Source organism: Cervus canadensis, chromosome 4 (genome assembly GCF_019320065.1).
Source record: "Cervus canadensis isolate Bull #8, Minnesota chromosome 4, ASM1932006v1, whole genome shotgun sequence".
NCBI lineage: Eukaryota > Metazoa > Chordata > Mammalia > Artiodactyla > Cervidae > Cervus > Cervus canadensis.
In genome coordinates, this window is record NC_057389.1 from 68,800,554 (window position 1) to 68,820,690 (window position 20,137).

Below are 20,137 nucleotides of genomic sequence, written 5' to 3' on the forward strand. Positions count from 1 at the left end.
CAGGCAAGCCAGCTGAGCCCAGAGCCCACTTCATGGAGCCTGTAGTTCCTATGTTGGGGACACCCCCATTCCTCTTTTCTTTTTCCCCCAAGAGCCTTAAATGCCACTGGGAAGCTGACAGACACAATTTACCCACCCACACAGTAAATTTTAAGTAGGTACATGAAAGTTAAATGCAGAATCCCAGGCCATCTCTCCTACTTTGCCATTATGGCCCTGGTAACCTCATCTCTTCAAACATTTTAGACTTACAGTGCCTTCCTGCTCTCAGAGGCCCAGCACAGACTCAGTACACACAGCAGCCAAGCTTCAGGAACCCTGCAATAAACTGGAAGGACCTTGGGCTTGAGGGTTGGAACTGGTTTAAACTCCAAGCTCTCTTCCTGATAAGTTGTGAGCCCTTCTGGGCAAGTCATTTTATCTTTCTACATCCCTTCACACTCGTTTCTAACAAGGAGGTAATACAATTATGTGTATGTAAAAGCATCTTGCCCAGGGTTTGCCAGCTTCTAGTGTTTTCTCCCAATCACATGCAGGTTGGGTTCCTTCCAACTGCACTCTGTGGCTGCCATGCTCCCAGCCGGCATGCCCAGAACCTGTGCACAGGGGGCACATGGTAATTCTTTGCCAGTGAAGCTAAAGGCAGGCAAAGTAAGGAGAAGGCCTGTGCATATATTTGCTCAGTTATAAAACAACGGCATTCAGTTCTATCCCAGACTACAGTGGGGAATCGACACATAGAGCTGTAAGGCTATACAATGGGAGGAGTGGACACAAGCCTTGATGGGGCAGGAAGAGACCTGGCTTGAGGGCAGGGATGGAAGACATCTGCTGTGCCCACCAAGTCCTTTGCTATTCTGTCAGTTGCCACTTAAGTCAACCGCAAATATAAAGAGCAGGAGTACAAGACGCCAGAGTTTCCCTGCCGTTACAGTCAAGAAGCCAGTTGCCTGCTGTAGGCTGTCTCATCTCCCTCCTTGGCCTCTGCCAGAGGGCCAGCCCTGCTTGTGGTGGCAGTTCTCAGCTGCTCTGAAATGAACCACAGTTCATGGAAGCCAACCACCCCCACCGAGACGGACCAAGGCTTGTGGGTGAAAAACCTCTTGCAACAAAGTTCCTCCCCAGCAGGAATCAGAATATGATGCGTTTCCCATCTGCTGGGTTCTGCTCCATGGGACAGTAGGGACACTTCAGCCTACAAAGGGAGAAAAACCGAGAATGTCTCAGGTGGCCAGCCAGCAGAACAATCAGCCTAAGGTGGAACAGAACACCAGGAACTTACTTTCCTCCGTTAATGAGCTTGTTGAGTGCATCTCGGGAGATGACATGGCCACAGATGAGCTTGATGGGAGGGTTGGAATCCGATGTCTGCTGGCGGAGGATGGGGCAGGCGAACACTGAGTGGTACCAGCACTTCATGCCGAGTTCAATCTCAATCTGGGGAGGCCAACAGTGGGGTGAGTCCCACTTCCTGTGGCGGCTGTCCTCCCCAGTGCTTCATGCTGTACCTCCCCCTGCTGGGCCTCACCGGTAACTCGTCCTTGTGACTCCAGACCCCAGAGCACTGCCTCTGCTCCATCACAGCTTTGATATTCATCAGCACAGGCAGCGCCACACAGCCAGAGGCAAAGCTGCAGAACAGAGAGCAGAGGCTGGAGTGACCAGCCTGACCAAGAGCCCAGCAGACAGACAAAAGGACCAGCACACTGTGAGTGCATGACTCAGGACAGGGTTTCAAAGTGGCACTTGATCAAACCAGTCCTTAAAAATCTCTCAGGTCACGCGTAAAGCTACATATGTGGTTCTGTGTCTTAACTCTAGAAAGTTATTCTAATGCACCCCAAAATTTGGACAAAAGGAATATCCAGGGGACAGATCCCTGCTCATCCAGTGACAAGTCCTTGGTGTGACAGGGACACTCATGTCTGGAAGGGCCTCCTCCTGCCTGTGTCCCCTTCTGTCATCACAGCGCACCTCTGTAACGGGTTATCACCCAGGGCACTTAGAAATGAGAAACAGTAGATTCAGTTTTCACTAGGATTGGGGCGGGGATGGAGAACCAACTGACTGGAGCCTGGGGTGCCAAACCCCTACAATACGCAGAGCAGGTGTGCAAACCAAACTGTCCTAAGGTGCCCGTGTTCGTGCTGGGGAAGACTGTTCTGTAACCAGAGTCCATGGGAACAAACTGGAGGATGGAGCCTCTCACGACCAGGCAGGCAAATGTGCCCCATGCGATTCCACAGCCAGCCTAAGTAAAATACACCACTGTGGTGCAATATGTGGTGGGGTCAGATCCAGGTGACCTTCATTCCCTGTGAGGCCCTAGGAGCCTCTGTTTCTTCCTGGAAAATGAGGGTAACAGTACCTGTAACTCTTCGGTTGGTCTGAAGCCATGAGGAGAATATTACTGTAAAGAAGCCTTCCAAGTGAAAGCTCTCAGCACCTGTGACTCAGCTACTCAGTCTCCCTGAGGGAAGTGGTGTTTGAGACATGAGGTGGCCAGAAGGCTGGGCTGTCAGAGGGTCCTGTGATTACCCAGAGGTGAGATGCAGGAGGCACAGACTTCATTCAAGAGACCTTACAAAATGGGAACCTTGACTCTGCCGCTGACCTTGTGGTGACCCCAGGCCACAACTCAATCTGGTCTCCAACTGTAGTGTGTGCTGAGTCACCTCAGCCATGTCCGACTCTTTGTGACCCCATGGGCTGTAACCCACCAGGCTCCTTTGTCCATGAGAATCTCCAGGCAAGAATACTGGAGTGGGTTGCCATTTCCTCCTCCAAGAGATCTTGCCTACCCAGGGACTGAACCCACGTCCCTTATGTCTCCTGCATAGCAGGCAGGTTTTTTACCACTAGCACCACCTGGGAGGGGTGCTAGAAAGAAAGGTGATTCCTATTTAGAAGAGTGACTGAGCAGCCAGTTTAGGTCTGTGAAGGCACCGAACACCATCCCTGGACAGGGCAGGGCCTTGACAAGTTGGGTTTCCCTCAGCCCTCCCACTTGGACTGCCCCCACAGGGCTGACTATACCTGACACTGAGGGGTGACTCCACAGAAAGGCCCAACAGGGAACAAGCATCACGTGTAAAGGTCTCACAGATCTCGGCCCAATGGCTGTTGTCCAGGAGATGGCAGTAGGGTGACTTCTCCAAACCCAGCTGCAGGTACACTAGACTGCCCATCATCACCTGGATCTCTACAAGGCAAAGGGGAATCAGGGTGCAGGAGGCAGCCTTTCTTCCAGCTCTGCCTCCAGCTCTCGGGTGGCAGGGCTGCAGAGACAGTATTGGGAGCAGGCTGTGCCCCATAGCTCCCAGGCCCATGACCTGGCCAATCGAGGATTAAAATGTCCTCTGGCTGTAATTAGCCTCCAACTAATAAAAATAAATGAAAAAAATAAAAAATAAAATGCCCTCTGGCAAAGCCAGTTTTCCCTAAAATCCAGTGAGGAAGTAAGGTCTCGGGGCTGTTTCTGTGGCAAGCATGACCCCACAACATGAAGTAGGGAGGGGTTTCAGTTTCTTCCCCATCCTTCCAGCTGCATCAAGGAGCGGGTCTCAGGCTCCTGTCCCTCTGTTCCAGTACTAGCTAATCTTTTTTTTGGGGGGGGGGGGGGCATGCCATATAGCATGTGAGGCAGCAGCTAAGGGCATGCATGTTGTAGGGGCCACCCCAGCACCCGGGCACGTACCCCGCTGGTGCACGTGAGCAAAGGGCTGGAAGTGCCGGGCGTAGCTGAGGGCCTCCAGCTGCTTCTCAGGGCCACCTGCCAGGAGACGGATGAACTGCAGTCGGTGCAGCTTGAACTCCAGGGAGCTATTGAGCTCCAGCAGGCGCTGCCTGTGGGAGACAGCCCATCTGGGAAGAAAGGGGCCAGCTGAGTGGGAGCTAGTAAGGCAAGCGAAGGGGGGCCTGGCAGGGCCTCCAAAATCTTATGTGAGGCCCGTGAGACAGGGCTGGAGGTGTGTGAAGTATGCTGGGTGATGTGAAGAGCACAGACAAGCCCTGTCCCCTGTGGGACCACCCAAAGGCCAACGTACTCCAATGCTGGCCCCAGGTCTTGTTCATGCAGAGCTTCCAGGATACGATTCAACTCCAGGAAAGGCTGCTTGAAATCCAAGTCCACATTCAGTGTTGATTCCTAGAGGGAGAGAGAGCCATCTACCACTGGAGGACTATGTTTCCAAACTTCTCTGCTCCACACCTAGTAAAGCCTCATCCACCAAAGACAAGCTAGAGAGGGGCCATGGTCTCTTGCCAGTCCCTTGGACTCCTCTTTTTCCCAGTTCAGGTTCTGGGAGGCTGAGTGCTACATGCTGAGTAGCATGGAGAGAAAATTACTCTTTTTCAATCCCCCTAATTACATTAAGGGAAAGCATCCTTTACTTTCACTGCCAGGGTGTCGTTTAACACCTAACAAGTGCAACTCTGTCATTTTACTAGTCTTCCCTTTTAAGATTACCAGGCACTGAGAACTCTGGTGGACAACCAAATCTAGCTAAAAATTAATAATTTCACTTTTTATTGTATATATTTTGTAGCTACTTTCCATTGATGGCAGGGGCACTGATTTCTAAAATAAATTTATTTTAAGAAGTAACAAAAGCAAAACAAACAAGTAGGACTACATCAAACTAAATTTAAAGCTTCTGCAACAGTAAAGGAAACCATCAACAAAATGAAAAGGCAACCTACAGAATAGGAAAAAATATCTGCAGATTGTGTTATCTAAGGGACTAATATCCAAAATATATAAAAACTCAGTAGCAAAAAAAAAAAAATTCTTATAAAAAATGGAGCGAATATCTGAAGAGACATTTTTTCAAAGAAGACATCAAAATGGCCAACAGGCACATGAAAAGATGCTCTACCTCATTAATCATCAGGGCAATGCAAATCAACACCACAACGAGCCATCACCTCACTCCTGTCAGAATGGCTGTTATCAAAAAAGACAAGCAATAACTGCTGGCAAGCATGTGGAGAAAGGGGAACCCTCATGCACCTTTGGTGGGAATGTAAACTGGTGCCGCCACTATGGATAACACTATGGAAGTTCCTCAGAAAATTAAAATATAGCTACCATATGATCTAGCAATCCCACTTTTCCCAAAGAAAAATGAAAGCACTAACTTGAAGATATCTGCACCCCACCCCGATATTCACCGCAGCATTATTTACAGTAGCCAAGATAAGGAAACAACCTAAGTGTCCGTTTGTGGATGAACAGATAAAGAAAATGTGGTGTGTATGTATGTGTATGTATATATATATATACATATATATATATATGTATATATATAAAATAAATACACAGTCGCTCAGTCATGTCTGACTCTGCAACCCAGTCAACTGTATCCCACTGTCCTTGTGTCCATGGCTCCTCTGTCCATGGAATTCTCCAGAAGAGAATACCGGAATGGGTAGCCATTCCCTTCCCAGGCATCAAACCCGGGTCTCCTGCATTGCAGGCAGATTCTTTACCATCTAAATATATATATGTATATATATAATGAAATATTGTTTCCCAGATGGCACTGGCGGTAAAGAACCTGCCTGCCAATGCAGGAGACATAAGACACTTGGGTTCAATCCCTGGGTCAGAAAATCCCCTAGAGTAAGAAATGGCAACCCACTCCAATATTCTTGCCTGGAAAATCCCACGCACAGAGAAGCCTGGTGGGCTCCAGTCCGTGGGGGTGCAAGAGTCAGACACGACGCGACTGAGCACGCACGCATTCAGCCATTAAGAAAAGTGGGGGGAGAAAAAAAAAAGAAAAGTGGGAAAATCCTGTCATTTGCGATAATATGGATGGGAGCATTATGCTAAATGAAATGTTCCAGACAAAGACAGCTACTGTATGATCTCACTTATATGTGGAATCTAAAAAGTTTTTAAGAAAACCAAGCTCATAAATACAAAGAACAGATTGGTGTTTAAAAGAAGTGGAGGGTAGGGTGTGGGAGCAATGGATGAACTATTTTCGTTGTTTTTCATTTTAATAAATTAAATGCAATTTTCAAAATAGAGATTAAGTCATTTAAGGAAAGACTGCATCAGTGGAAACAGGTAAAGGCAGGCAGTCTTGAAGGACACCTTGGACTTCCCATGTGCAGTCCAGAGGGGAGGATGCCCTGCAGGCCAACTGTCCACGGGAAACGGGTCTCTGGGAACAGGCATTCCCATCAGACAATCAGAGACTGATGACACACACGTCTGAGTCATGTAAATAAACTGACCTGTCTGGATATAAAAAAATAATAATGGGGTCCTAATGTAAAGAACGCTACCAAGCAGAAAGCAGAACAGGCAGGCCCAGCACCTCCCCGGTGAGCCCGTTACCTGACACAACTCCTCAGCGACGCTGAGCATGCCCTGCTGATACAAGTGCTCCAGGATGGCCATCTGCAGGGTCTGCTGCTGCTTTTCCCGCGAGTCCCACACTGCGTCGGAGACCACACCGCAAATCTCAGAGTCAAAGTTCTGACAAGGATGGGAGACAGGGCCCTGTGACTCAGGCCTGCCCTTCTCACACGGGCTTCCCGAGGAGCCCTGCTACATACGCGCCGGCCACAGGTATTCCCGCCCCCAGTCTGGAGCTGCCCACATGCTCACCCTGTCAATGGCTTTGCCCACTCGGGAAACACTGCTGTGAATGTCCTTGTGGTCCGAAGCCAGTTTCTGCACGGTGTCTTTTATCTTCCGGCAGCATTGTGACATAACCAGGGAGAGGGTGGCTGACAGAGGGGTTCCCTGGACGGCTGCAGAGAAACAATGGTAATGCATCAGGACTTGGACACAGAGGAGCAGACCTTGTCTCAGCTTCCCTATTCTAAATGCCAGCATGGAGGCCTGGGAAGCAGCCCTAAACTCCAGAGTGAAAGACTCAGCTTCTATTCCGGGTCCCGCCACTTTTTAACTGTATGACTTGGAATTAGCCAAGTGGGACAAGCCAATTCATTGCCTGGAGTCTTCATTTCATCATCTATAAAACAGAGGTGATAGCACTGGCCGTGGAGGCTGCTGTGAAATGAAGACGTTCTGGCACTTACTGTGGGTCAGCACTTGGTTTCAGCTCATTTAATCCTCACTACCATTCTGTGCAGGGCACTGTTAGCAGCCTATACTCCAGCTGAGGAAGCTGAGGCAGTAACTTGCCAGAGCTCACAGCAGTGCCAGATCTGAAGCCCTGGCTCCTCACCACCACACCAGAAGGTTCCTTAACATCTCAAGGGAGACACTGTGTGGGAAGGCTTTGAATTGTAAAGTATTATCCCCACATTAATGCCTCTAACCCAGAGGACAGCAGGCAGGCCAGGGTCCATCAGGGAAGCACAAGGACATTTCTGTCTCACAATACAGTGCTTTCCACCCCCATGGCTGGGTGAACCGCATGAACTACCAGAAGCGTGTGGGGCTTGGAATAGGGAAGAGCAGACAGGTCCCTTCTTCCAGCCAGCATCTCTGCCCCTTCTTTAGATGGTAGCCTCTGGGTTCAGGGAGGAAAATATGACCCAGGGAAGATAACATGACCCATGAGGACCAGGGAGTGTCTCAGCTCCGAGACCAGAAGCCCTGGAAGAGAAATGCATTCTGCCAGCTTGCTAAGCAAACAAAATGTGAAACTCCTGGAGTTGCTGGAGCACCATGGCCACCTCCAGAGAGCACTACTCTAAAAATGAAGTCAGTGTAGATTGAAGGCATCACATGAGCACCCAGATCCAACTGGGCTGGACCTTTCAGTTACTTGAGACTATAAATCCAGCAGCCCAACCCCCCACTTTGTGTTTGTTTAAGCTAGTCTGACCTAGGTGGCTGTCACATTTAACTGAATGAATCCTGACAAATACAAACAGAAGGTGGTGGCTGGGCCTACTCCTACTAGGATGGCTATAACAAAAAAAAAAAAAAAACACCAGGTAAAAACAAGTGTTGGTGAGGATGTGGGAAAATTGGAACTCTCATACATTGTTGATGGGAATACAAAAAGTTGCAGTTACTTTGGAAAACAGTGTGCCAGCTCTTCAAAAAGTTGAACAGAGAGTTACCATATGACCCAGCACATAAAAAAGAATGAAGTAATGATTCATGGTACAATAGGGATGGACCCTGAAAACACACTACGTGAAAGAATATAAAAGGTCACATATTACATGATTCCATTTATATGAAGTATCCAGAACAGTCCACAGAAAGTAGGTTAGTGGTTGCCAGGGGCTGGAGGAGAAGCAGAAATGGAGTTATAAGGTAGGAAGTTAGACATGAGCAACCAGGGGAGGCCCGGCTGAAAGGGATGCAAGCTGATCTCTAAACTTCATCCCAGATACACCCAGAAGAGCTCACAGATGTGCTACAAAAATAGCCAGAGATGTTTCCAACTCCTGCACATGCATCCCAGACACACAGTGGATATAAACTAACCACAGGGGCTTCTCCAAGTAACCTCAGGTAGCTAGGAGCCCATTAAGGGTTCATAAATAGTCTGTCTATATATATATAATTATATACATATATGATTATATGCATATATGATTATATGCATGTATGATTATAAATATGATTATAACATGTATATATGTATGTATGTCTACATGATTATCATCAGAGTGAATTATGGGAAGACATAAACAACAGAGCCTGCTTTTATATAACTTGCAATTGTCAATCAGCCTTGAGCATACACTGAAGGATCTTCCCAACCCAGGGATCGAACCCAGGTCTCCCTCACTGCAGGCAGATTCTTTACCAGCTAAGCCACAGGAAGCCCAAGAATACTGGAGTGGGTAGCCTATCTCTTCTCCAGTGGATCTTCCTGACCCAGGAATTTAACTGGGGTCTCCTGCATTGCAGGTGGATTCTTTACCAACTGAGCTATCAGAGAAGCCCCTATATATATATATTATAACATGTATATATGATTATGACAGACTGAATTATGGGAAGACATAAACAACAGGGCCTGCTGTTATAGAACTTGCAATTGTCAATCGGCCTTAAGCATACACCCATTTGCATTCCCTTTCATTGATTATTGGTGGGTACAAGCCCTATTCTGCACAGGGCATAACCAATAGGAGGCGACAGGAAATATAAAACGGGGGAAGCCAAGAGGGAAGGGGAGGACAACTCCTTTGGGGTCGGCCTGCTCCCATGTCTTTTGAGTGTCTGTCTTATAAAAGATCTGCTGCTTGAGCTGAACTGAGCTCTTAACTTGTCTGTTGTTTTAAACCCTTTAGTTCATTGTTCTAAATTTTTATTGTGACAGACAAGAACTGAGGAAGAGAGATAAACCGACCTGACAGAGTGTTTATTAATGGGTGGGGGATTCTTTTTAGAGAAATGAAAATGTTCTGTAATTAGTGGTAACGATTGTACAATTCTGGAAATATACTAAAATCCACTGAATTGTATACTTTAAAAGGGTAAGTTTTAATGTGAGTTATAGCTCAATAAAAAAAAAAAAAAAAAGACATAGGAAATAGGGGTTACCTCTGGTCAAATCTTAGACAACTTGATGGTAACAGTAATGGATTGTAACCCATTGAATAAACTAAGAATTTATGAGCATGAACTTAAGTAAAGAAGATGGGCAAGCTTCTTTCTTATGTTAAATGTCTATTAACAAGTGTATAGGAAATGATAGAGCAGGAAAAACCACCTACGTTGAAACTAACTCTGTAATGATTTGTTCAGGGAAGAATTGTCAAGCGATGTGAAAACCAATGAGGCAGAGCCTGAAGAAGCACAGCAAATGTATATAGTCTCAAAGTATCTCCCCACAAATTACTTATTAACTCTAAAGAAAGAAATATTAACATTATTAGGGTGTAGGAACCCTGCAGACACCATCTTAACCAAGTGATCAAAGTTAACATCACCCATAATGGAACAAGCTGATACCTTGTACCTCCTGATGTGATGCACTGAGAAACACATCAGTTCTGAAGTAATCCTGCCCAAAATGCAAAAAAAAAAAAAAAAAGATGAGGAAACAGCAAACAAATTCAAATTAAGAGACATTCTGCAAAATCACTGACCTTACTGTTCCCCAAATGTCAATGTCCTGAAAGACAAAAGCACGTGGTAGAAATGTCCCAGACTAAAAAAACTGAAGATTAGACACAAGAAACTATGTGCAGTGCTTGATCTTAGATCAGAGCCTGGACTGGGAAATAAAATGCTTTATGAAAATTACTAGGTAATGGCAAATTGAAATATGAGCTATATTCATTAGCTATATTCACTTAATTTTTTATCTTAACATTTACTTCTCTCATAAAGAAGTTACTTTTTAAAAAACTACAATGTAGAGGGGATGAAGGTGAAAAAAGGAGTTTTTGAAATAACTATGAATGTTCTTCTACTTCAAAAACTGTCTGACATCTGCATCAGAAGACTTTCTGCATCTATCAGATGCATCTGTCTACATTTGTCTTTCTGCGTCTTCCTCTTCATGTGCCACAGAAAGAGTTTACAAAATCCATTACATTGAAGACCATTTCCCATGTCTGCTACCATAAACCAAGAAATCCATTTATTCCAGGTTACTTATGGAGAATTAGTCACATGGAAAAATTTAACACTTCTTTTTCAAAAATTAAAGTACTTTACTGTACTTGGCATTCCTATACATAATGATGTGAACTCAAAGACTGAAAGCATTGGGACTTCCCTAGTGGTTCAGTGGCTAAGACTCTGCACTCCTAATGCAGGGGGTGTGGATTTGATCCCTGGTCCGGGAACCAGATTCCACATGCCACAACTAAAAACGTCCTACAAGCTGAAACTAAGACCCAGTGCTGCCAAATACATAAATTTTAAAAAAAGAAAAAAAAAGACTGAAAGCATTAATGATATATAATTAAAGTTCATGGGCTTAGTTAGATATTTTTAAAGTTTTAATATTTAGAATACTCTAACAAATATTGCAGAACAATAAATCAGAATATAAACACAATGTACTCTCCTTTGGGTTTCTCCTCTGCTTAACTGGTGGCAGTATATAACATACAAAGTTGTTCCAAAATAATTGTACATACTTGCTGTAGCCTCAGAAACAAATAAAAAGAAATCTGAAAAAGTAAGGCCAAAAGAATAATGGGCATGACGCATAAGGACGACCAAAAACTCATGAATTCCTCCATTTCTAAGGGTTTCTGAAACCTACCTTCCTAATTTCAAGGGAAATTTTACTCAAAAGAGAAAAATAAAAAACACATCCCACACATTTACAGCTTTACTGATAGGGTATAGCCATTATGTCAAATTCAGCCATCAATGTACAACCTCATTTCCCATTTAAATTTAACAAGAATATATTTTATTTTAAATGGGACACAGTGGCAAAGTTGGAGAAGGAAATGGCAACCCACTCCGGTAATCTTGCCTGGAAAGTTCCATGGACAGAGGAGCCTGGTGGGCCACAGTCCATGTTGTCGCAGAGTTGAACACGACTGAGTGACTAGCAAGTGGCAAACTGCCGTGACTTGAAGAATAACCTTAAAGTTCATGTACACTCTGATTCTCTCCAATTCCTGCTTTTCATACTTCAAATATCACAAAAATCATTAATTCCTCAAATCATGAAAGCACAATGAAATAACGGCACAGAAAAAAATGGACATTTAAGTCATTTCATTCTTTCTTAATACTATATAGTGAAAACATGTATTTATAACTTCAGCATACTTCATAAAATCATTATTCATCAAAAATAGACAAAATGTTTACAAAGAACATTTAACATAAATTTCATAATTGCTTATAAAATGACACTTGAAAGAGTGATCTAATAACATAAGTCTGATCAAGAGACAGTAAACTATAAATACAAAATATACCACAATGTTGTTTGGGGTACACGTGTATACATTGCTATATTTAAAAAGCATAACCAACAAGGACCTACGGTATACCACGTGGAACTCTGCTCAGTACCATGTGGCAGCCTGGATGGGAGGGGAGCCCTGGGGAGAACGGGATACATGCACATGTATGGCTGAGTCCCTTCACTGCTCACAGGAAACCATCGCAACACTGTTAATCGGCTATACCCCAATACAAAATAAAAAGCTCAAAAATATATATATACCACAATGTTAAAAACCTCATAGTGTTCTATAAGAAAATCAATAAAGGCAGCAATCTTACTGAGGAAAAAAGTATTCAGCATTACACATTTAAAATGCAAGTTTTATACATGAATTCAATAAAGGATACATTTAAACCTTACAATACCACATAATCATCATCTATTTTGTGGAAAACAATAAAAATTATGTACTTTTTAATAAGTGTACATCAAAACCGAAAGGTTAATTTTTACTTTTTCCTTTATTGGCAACTTTGGATGCATTATTAGGTTTTGGATCCCAGAGGGTATTTTTTTACAAATCTTAAAGCTGCACCGCTGTCCAACTTGCTAGTCTTTTTCTTGCCTGTTATTTCTTTGACTCTGTTCATGTACACTCTGATTCTCTCCAATTCCTGCTTTACTGGATGTTCCTTAGGACTGACTCCACAAGTTGCCAAATAAACCCCAAACATTGAATTTAATATGTAAGCCAGAGACTAAATCCACTTTACCTGTTCCAGTGGGTTCAACTTCTGCAACATCTCATTTCTAGAAACAGACATCTTGGTCTTCAGCATCTCATCCACACCACCAATTGAGTTCTCAAAGGTTGATAAATATTCATGAATTTCTACTGGATAGTCCTCATTAATTTCCTCACCTGCCATTACCATCAATTGGCAGACCGTCTACTGCTGCCTCCCAGAAAGTAGTCAGTGGCTTGTTTAACTTCTTGATTTTAATAATTACACTGAACTTATGTAAAAGAATGCCCTTGACCTTTATGTCATACCTAGCTGTATAATATCTGCAGCTTACTTTCTAGTGGTTTAAAAAGTAATAAGAATATGTGAGAAAACTGATAAAAGAAATACGGCAACATATTAGCAGCTGGTGAATCTAGGTAAAGGGGTAAATATGAGCTCTTTATACTGTTCTTAGAACTTTTCTGTAAATTTGAAATCATCTTAAAATGTCTTAAACATTCAAAATAGAAAAGTAAATCGAAAACTAAACGTAACTGATCTCAGGTAAATTAACAATTTCTGTTGGGTTTTCTGAAATAGCTCAGAGACTTCCATTGTCCCCCGCTGAAGAGGCCTAAGGACCCATGTTATCCATGCCCTAACCACCATCCTTCCAGAACTGTCATCAAGCAGCCTTGGGGCCTCCGGGGCCCCTGGGGAGGCAGACGTGGGACTCCCATGAGGGGACACCCACCTGTGCTGGCCAGCTCGGCCCGCAGCTGGCCCACGTGATGCAGTAGCTCCTCCAGGCTCTGCTCACAGCGCTGCCCGTAGGTCAGGAACCTCTGCAGGACCCTGTCCACCTCTCTCTCCACGCTTGCACACTGCTCCATGGCCGCCACCTGGGTCAGAGGGGCAGTGAAGAGGGCTTCCAGACCCCACCCCACCATGCCCATAGCACATGTCAATGCTCAGAAATCCCCAGCCTAACATATATGTGCACAGCTTCCATAACCCCCAGCCAGGGTGCCCACTGGAGGGTGCAGGGAGACACGAGGACAGGGGTTTTCTGGATCATGGTAAGAAAATTACTCCTGTTTTCATTGTTTTCAGCTCTTCATCAGAATCTTCATTCCTCTCTCTTCCTTTTTTTGGCTGATCCCAGCATGCAGGGATCTTAGTTCCCCGACCAGGGATCGAACCTGTGACCCCTGTAGTGGAATCATGAAGTCTTAACCACTGTACCACCAGGGGATTCCCTTCATCTCTTTTTTAAATCAAAATGGAGAGCAGGCCTTGCAGAGCCCTCAGTAGGCAATACTATCTAAACTCCATCACAGCTCCATGCCTTGGTATGGTCTTTATCACCCTTCACCTCCTCAACTGCTGGAGAAGATGGCCCATCAGAGGTCATCTTCTGCAGCTATCCCTAGGCTGCTCCCACCTGGCTCCCTCCACTCTCACTTGGCACCCTTCTATTTCAGTTTTGATCACTGGGTAATGATCTGTTTGAGGGCCCGCCTCCCCCACTAGACTAGAAAATCTCTTGTTGTAACACAGCTTTCCTTCTCATTATACCACTGAAAGAGAGTTGACTTTTCTTGTCCTACCTTTCCTACCACTGAGGTCCCACTGCTAAACCCCTTCAACACTGGGCCACCGCTCCCTTCCATTTCAGAGCAGCCTGTGATACTGAACACACAGACAATCCTTAAAATGTTAGTGACAGAGTTGATTTCACTCCTCATCCCTCCATCTACAGGATTTAAAGTGAAAGTCATTCAGTTGTGTCCAACTCTTTGCGACCCCATGGACTGCAGCCTGCCAGGCCCCTCTGTCCATGGAATTCTCCAGGCCAGAATACTGGAGTGGGTAGCCATTCCTTTTTCCAGGGGATCTTCCCAACCCAGGGATTGAACCCACGTCTCCCACATTGCAGGCGGATTCTTTACTGTCTGAGCCGCCAGGGAAGCCCTCCCCCCAAACAAGTGAGAGGGTTCTGTCAAATGCACCTCTCAAATGATCAAATCTAGCCAGTTGTTCTCTCTCTCAAAGAAGGATACAGAGTAACACCACAAAGAGAGTTCTGTGTCCGAAGTGACCATTGGGATTCTCCCAGTTTCACCAGACTCTGTTCCCATTCCCACCAGCACTGTTAGTTCTGGCCCCATCATCTCAGCCCAACCTGCAACCAATGTCACCTTATCAAACAGGTGATGAGTGATGGAGAAACAGTACGCAGGGCCTTGAGATGTATTCATGTCCTCCCTCCTTATGGTTGACACTATCACACTAGAATTTGTTCATCATTGTGTCTAGAAAATGTGCCCCCGTTTTCATGCTCCCTGAAGAAATACCCTATAACTGGATATGAACCATTACAAGCGAAATATAATAGGGATACCTGTTGGAAATAATATACTATAATTATTACTATTAATAGTTAATATTTCATAGGGGCTTATTATGTGATAGGAACTATTCTAATGACTTGGCATTAATTAATTTACTTAATTCTTACAATTGCGCTATGAGGCAGGTACAATTATGAGACCCACTTTACAGAACACAAAATAAAATTCAGATTAAATAAACTGCTCAAGGTCACATAGCTGCAAAGTAGAGGATCTCGAACTAAAGCTGGGCAGTCTGGCTCCAGAGCCCCTCTCTGAAGCATTCTGCATCACAGTCCTCTCTGGACCAGCTTAACAGGCCACCATCTCACCAGGAAAGGAACAAAGCCAATATTTGTGGTTGGAATGAGTATACAGCAATGATTCATGATGACAAGAAACCGGAAAGTAACCTTACAGCCTATGAGATGATCAACTACGAAAGACGGCAGTACAAAAGAGTATTTGCCAAAAGCGTCTGGGAACCAGAATCACAATTTACCAAAAATAAACACAGCTCAAGAAAGGTTAGGACCTCACCAACATCAAAGAGTATGACCCTGTCAGACAGCAACTAATACCAGGATTATTAAAGGGAAGCCCAAGTCAGCAACTTGAAACTGAATTAAAAAGCTAAGGAAGGAGATGGAATTTTTATCCCAGGGCTGTGTGTTGTGGCAGGGAGCTTGAGACAGCTCAAGAGCCTAGAGGAAGTTGTAAGTCAAGGAAGTAAAATCTGGGAGATGCATCTGTGGAAACTGGGGTAGCACTGAGAAACCACAGCAACATCAGTAAGATCCCAAAACATGGTACTGAAAGAAAAAAAGAAACAAAATTAAGTCCAGGCAGAATACCATTTATGCACTTTTAAAATATAGGTATACAACCAAGGGCACACACAAATAAAAGGATATGTACCAAACACATGAGAGTGGCTTTCTGCAGTCAGGGCAGAGGTGAAGGGAATGGAAGGAGGAATAGGGATAAAAGGGAAATATGTAAACAAATGCCAAGGAGAAAAATGGCCTGTGTGGACCAGTTAAATGTACCATGAACTGACAAGTGTGATTACCTCAATAAAAATTTTTTTAATGAATGAGATGGGAAAATAGAACTGCATGCAGGTATTCCGTCTGAAAAGCCCAAGAGGCCAATTCAGTGTGTCCAGGGTAAGCCACTCTGTCTTAGTCACAGTCGGTCATCTTCACCAGGCACAAGGATGGATGAGTGGGAGTCTGTCTTCAGAATCAATCCAGGGAATTTCACTTCCATTGTCCTAAGCCCTCCTCCCCAAGGTCTCCATGGACAGAAATTATCTACCGGGGTATTTACCCCAAAACATCAGATCCTGTCACCCCTTTACTCATCACTGCCATTGTTTGACACAAAAGCCCTTTGCGACTGTACATGCATTCACTTCCTTTGCATGAGCTGTTCCTACTTCTAGAGTGCCACTCTTCCTATGTCTAGAGTGTTCTCTGCAAGAACACAAGATGACATTTAATCGTCAGCTCCCCCATGAAGCCCTCAATGAAATCTCCCTGCCTCCTCCCCTGCTTCACAAACCAAACCTCTATCAAGGGTGCCCCATACCACAGACATCTGAGTTCTCAGCACTTTAGCACAGTAACTGCCCATTCACACGTCTGTCTCCCCACACTAGACTGTGAGCTGCTCAGGGCTGGAGTCCAATCTCGTCTTCTCTCCCCAGGCCTACAGCCTGGTCTACAGTGGGTACATGCACTTCCTAATTAGGGGACCAGGACTCAAACTTGTCCTGTTTGGGCAGGAAGAGACATGAGTGGAATAATGAAATCCCCACCAAGGCGTGTGCACAGGGGTCTTGTCCTCAGTCTTCAGTATCCCAACACAAGAGGGGCACCTTCTAGGGTGAGCGGGTAAGGGGAGAAGTTTGTGCAAATCAGAGAAAGTCCCCTTCGCTTGACGCAGAACTGAACAGCCTCCGCTGGCCCAACACTTAACCTTTTTTTTTTTTAACACTTAACCTTTTACACCCCCCCACCTCTATCCATTCTTCACCTTATACATCACTCCTCTGCTTAAAACCCAATAGAGTGGACTTTCCTGGGAGTACAGTGGATTAAAATCTGCCTGCCAATGCAGGGTTCAATCCCTGATCTGGGAAGATTCCACATGCTGTGGAGCAACTAAAGCCCATGTGCCACAACTGAGTCTGTGCCCCAGCTAAGGAAGCCTGCATGCCTAGAGCTCAGGCTCTACAAGAGAAGCCTTTGCAATGAGAAACCTGTGCACCACAATGAAAAGTAGCCCCTGCTTGCTCCAACTAGAGGAAGCCAATGAGCAGCCACAAAGACCTAGCTCAACAACAAAAAGATAAAGAATTAAAAAAAAAAAAAACAATAGATTTACATGTACTTAAAAACCACCCTTGTTTTTATGGTCTACAAGGTTCTATGTGACTCCAAACCACCTCTCCCACCTCATCGCCTACCACTGTCCCTCTCAATGGCCATATTCCAATCACACTAGTTTTCTGTTTCTCGAACATCAGCTTATTTCTACCTCAGGGTTTTTCCCACTGCCTAGAACACTTCTCCCAGGTCTCCCTATGACGGGTTACCTCCAACTCGGCCGGGTCGCAATTGGATGGGACGTGTCGGCTCGAGGGACTTCCCCAGTAGGGGCGGCTCCTCAAATTTCTCTGAGAATGCAAGGGTCCAACTCCCTGCCCGGGCCGAGCTCTACGGAGAAAACAAACCCGAGGGAGGACTGGAGAAGGGCGCTTAGTCCCGAAGCTTGGAAGACGATCCGCGGCCTGGGAGCCTGGCGGAGCAGCCGCCCACCTCGCCACGCCCTTGAGCCTCACCTCCCCGCCCGGAGGCCGGCGGGATCTCACCTGGTCCTGCAGCCGGGTCTCTGGTTTCCGGTGCAGCTGTCAACGGAACCGGAAGCCGCGGCAGTTGCTCAGCAGCTCCGGACTCGCCCACTCACGGCTTCGCGGAGGGGTGGCCGAGCCTCCCCCTCCCGCGCACTAAGAATGAAGTCGGCCACAGGATCTGGGCGGCGGCTAGAAATTACACCTTAGATGTTTGCTGCGGCTGTGATGGGCCTCCCCTGGGCAGCCCGTGGGGGAAGGGGCTCCAGCCGCCGACGCCGCCGGCTGGGCCCCGACTTTCCACGTGTGCGGGAAGGAATCGGAGAGCAACCCACTCACTGGCCAGCAAGGGTACGCGGGGCGGCTCAGCAGTAAGAAGCTCTAGACTAGAAATGACTGTGCCGCCCCAGCTCCCAGCCCTCCACTCTCATTCAAAGTAAAGAGAATAGCACACAATACGATGCACGTAAGGTCCGACAGTTAGGCTTTCCCGCGATGGCGCCTGACACTGGGCAATTAAATTCAGCTGTGAGGGACTCAGCCCTGCCCTGTTGCCCTCCATTGGTCGCCCTCTTTGCAGAATGAAGACACAGGGGTTGCACAACCGCCCTGAGGCGGAACGGTAAGAGTTAGGAAGGAGCAGAGAGTAGGCGGTGACCCTAAAGACTGAATTCATAACCCTCCCAGGCACTCTTGCTTTGCAGGGAAGGGGTAGAGAAGCCCCTCCCGACCCACCCCCTCCAAAGGCTTCGGGGACTTGGACTAGAAACATCTCGAGAGAAAAGACTCGGTCTCTTTTTCCCTGACTTCCTGCTTCCTTTCAGGGCCAGTCTCATTCTAAGGCCTCTTGCCTTCCAACCTTCCGTACCTCTTACCCATCCCAACAGAACACCCTTGCACAATCTTGGTTTGTTTTCTCTATAGCACTTGCACAATCCAGTCCTGTTTTCTTTATAATCTTTGACTTTTAAATTGTCTTGAGCGTTTATTTGTTCATTCTGGTTTCCTGCCCCTAACTCTCCCCACCCTTCCTTTCAGGATAAAAGCTCCACTGGGGCCAGCAGTTGGTACTCATCGCTGTTGTATCCCCAACACCCTGTGCTTGGATCAGTGGAGGTGCTCAGAAATAGTCTAAAGTAGCCAATATCCTGTTTATGAATGAGGAAACCTCGGCTACAAACCTGATGAAACTTGCAGGGAAGAGGGCGGTCAACAGCCCCTCCAGGAACCTACAGAGGTGTCAGAGAAGCTTATCTGCACCAGGAGCCTGGGTGGTCCTGGCCCAGGTGGGAGTTGTAGGGGTCAGAGGGTTGAGTGAACCTTGCCTGGGGCCACTGATCTGAAGCTGAGTTCACTCCAGCAGGACCTCACAGGCTTTCGCAAACACACGCCCCAGGCTTCCCCACTTTGGAGGAACCTGCTTCTCATCCACACTGGAGTGTGAGCAAAGCCTACCTTCTGCCAGTACTTAGAATGCCCAGCTCACGTGTCAGGCTCCTTCACCTCTCTGTCATGATGGTTTTGTCACTTTTCGGGGCTCAACATGTCTTCTTACCTAGCTAATTTTGTCAATCTTTCCTCGTTGGGACTGTGTGATTTTATTTCGTTTTATTGGAGCATGGCTGCTTCAAAGCAGAAAAACTTAGCTGTTCTCCACTAACTCATTAACAGTCTGTTTCACCTTTTGCTTGTTTCCTAGGATTTTATTTTTAAAATGTAATTCCATTTTATTTTGCAGGGAATGGTGCAAAGTATGACTTATTTTCCCCCACACTTCTGTCTAGTTATCCCAGAACTGCTTATAAAATAATCCTTCCTTCCCTTCTCATTTTGGAAGCCCATTACCATAATACCAAGATTTTTCTTCAAAATGAAGTCTATTTCTAGTTCTTCATTCTTTCCACTGAGGTGTAGTTTTATTTTTACACCAATGTCATATTGTTTTGGGCTTCCCAGGTGGCTCAGTGGGTAAAGAATCCACCTGCAATGCAAGAGACACAGGAAATGCGTGTTTGATCCCTGGTCAGGAAAATCCCCTGGAGGAGGACATGGCAACCCACTCCAGTATTCTTGCCTAGAAAATCCCATGGACAGAGGAGCCTGGTGGGGTCATAAAGAGCTTGAAGAGACTGAGCATGCACGCACCCTTGCATATTGTTTTACGCACTACTTTGAAATCGGGATTAAACACTGCTCACAAAAAGAAAAACACAAGGTTATTGAGAAAGCAGATCACTGGGTGCCTGAGGGTGCAGCAGAAGGGTAAAGGGACCCAGGAGGGGGGTGGGATTTGGGAGGATGATGAAACCATATTGTATCTTGGCTTAGGGCTGGTTGTAC

At 45.8% G+C, this 20,137-nt stretch overlaps 1 protein-coding gene and 1 pseudogene across 7 annotated transcripts; both read right to left on the minus strand.

The window, feature by feature from the left end:
- Nucleotides 1-652: 652 nt before the first annotated feature.
- RMND5B (required for meiotic nuclear division 5 homolog B) lies at nucleotides 653-17,950 on the minus strand. 7 transcript variants are annotated; one of them, XM_043465732.1, is made up of 11 exons: nucleotides 17,819-17,950; nucleotides 17,543-17,663; nucleotides 13,302-13,449; nucleotides 6,623-6,768; nucleotides 6,350-6,490; nucleotides 4,047-4,147; nucleotides 3,698-3,864; nucleotides 3,037-3,202; nucleotides 1,529-1,631; nucleotides 1,283-1,437; nucleotides 653-1,195 (listed from the first exon to the last, which is right to left on the minus strand). In XM_043465732.1, the coding sequence occupies exons 3-11, from the start codon at nucleotides 13,438-13,440 to the stop codon at nucleotides 1,132-1,134; spliced, it is 1,182 nt and encodes a 393-aa protein (XP_043321667.1). In that variant the 5' UTR covers nucleotides 13,441-13,449; nucleotides 17,543-17,663; nucleotides 17,819-17,950; the 3' UTR covers nucleotides 653-1,131. The 7 variants fall into 7 exon arrangements, with proteins under 7 accessions (XP_043321667.1, XP_043321668.1, XP_043321669.1 ...); XM_043465733.1 differs by lacking the exon at nucleotides 17,543-17,663 and having other exon boundaries at nucleotides 17,819-17,936; XM_043465734.1 differs by lacking the exon at nucleotides 17,543-17,663 and having other exon boundaries at nucleotides 17,789-17,853.
- LOC122440020 lies at nucleotides 10,786-13,291 on the minus strand (annotated as a pseudogene).
- Nucleotides 17,951-20,137: the final 2,187 nt, after the last annotated feature.

Coding starts and splice junctions, on each gene's coding strand:
- RMND5B (XM_043465732.1), bottom strand. CDS start 13,440: ATGGAGCAGTGTGCAAGCGTGGAGAGAGAGGTGGACAGGGTCCTGCAG. Junction 1,438..1,528: donor GTCACAAGGACGAGTTACCG/GTGAGGCCCAGC, acceptor TGGCCTCCCCAG/ATTGAGATTGAACTCGGCAT. Junction 1,196..1,282: donor AAGCTCATTAACGGAGGAAA/GTAAGTTCCTGG, acceptor CTCCCTTTGTAG/GCTGAAGTGTCCCTACTGTC.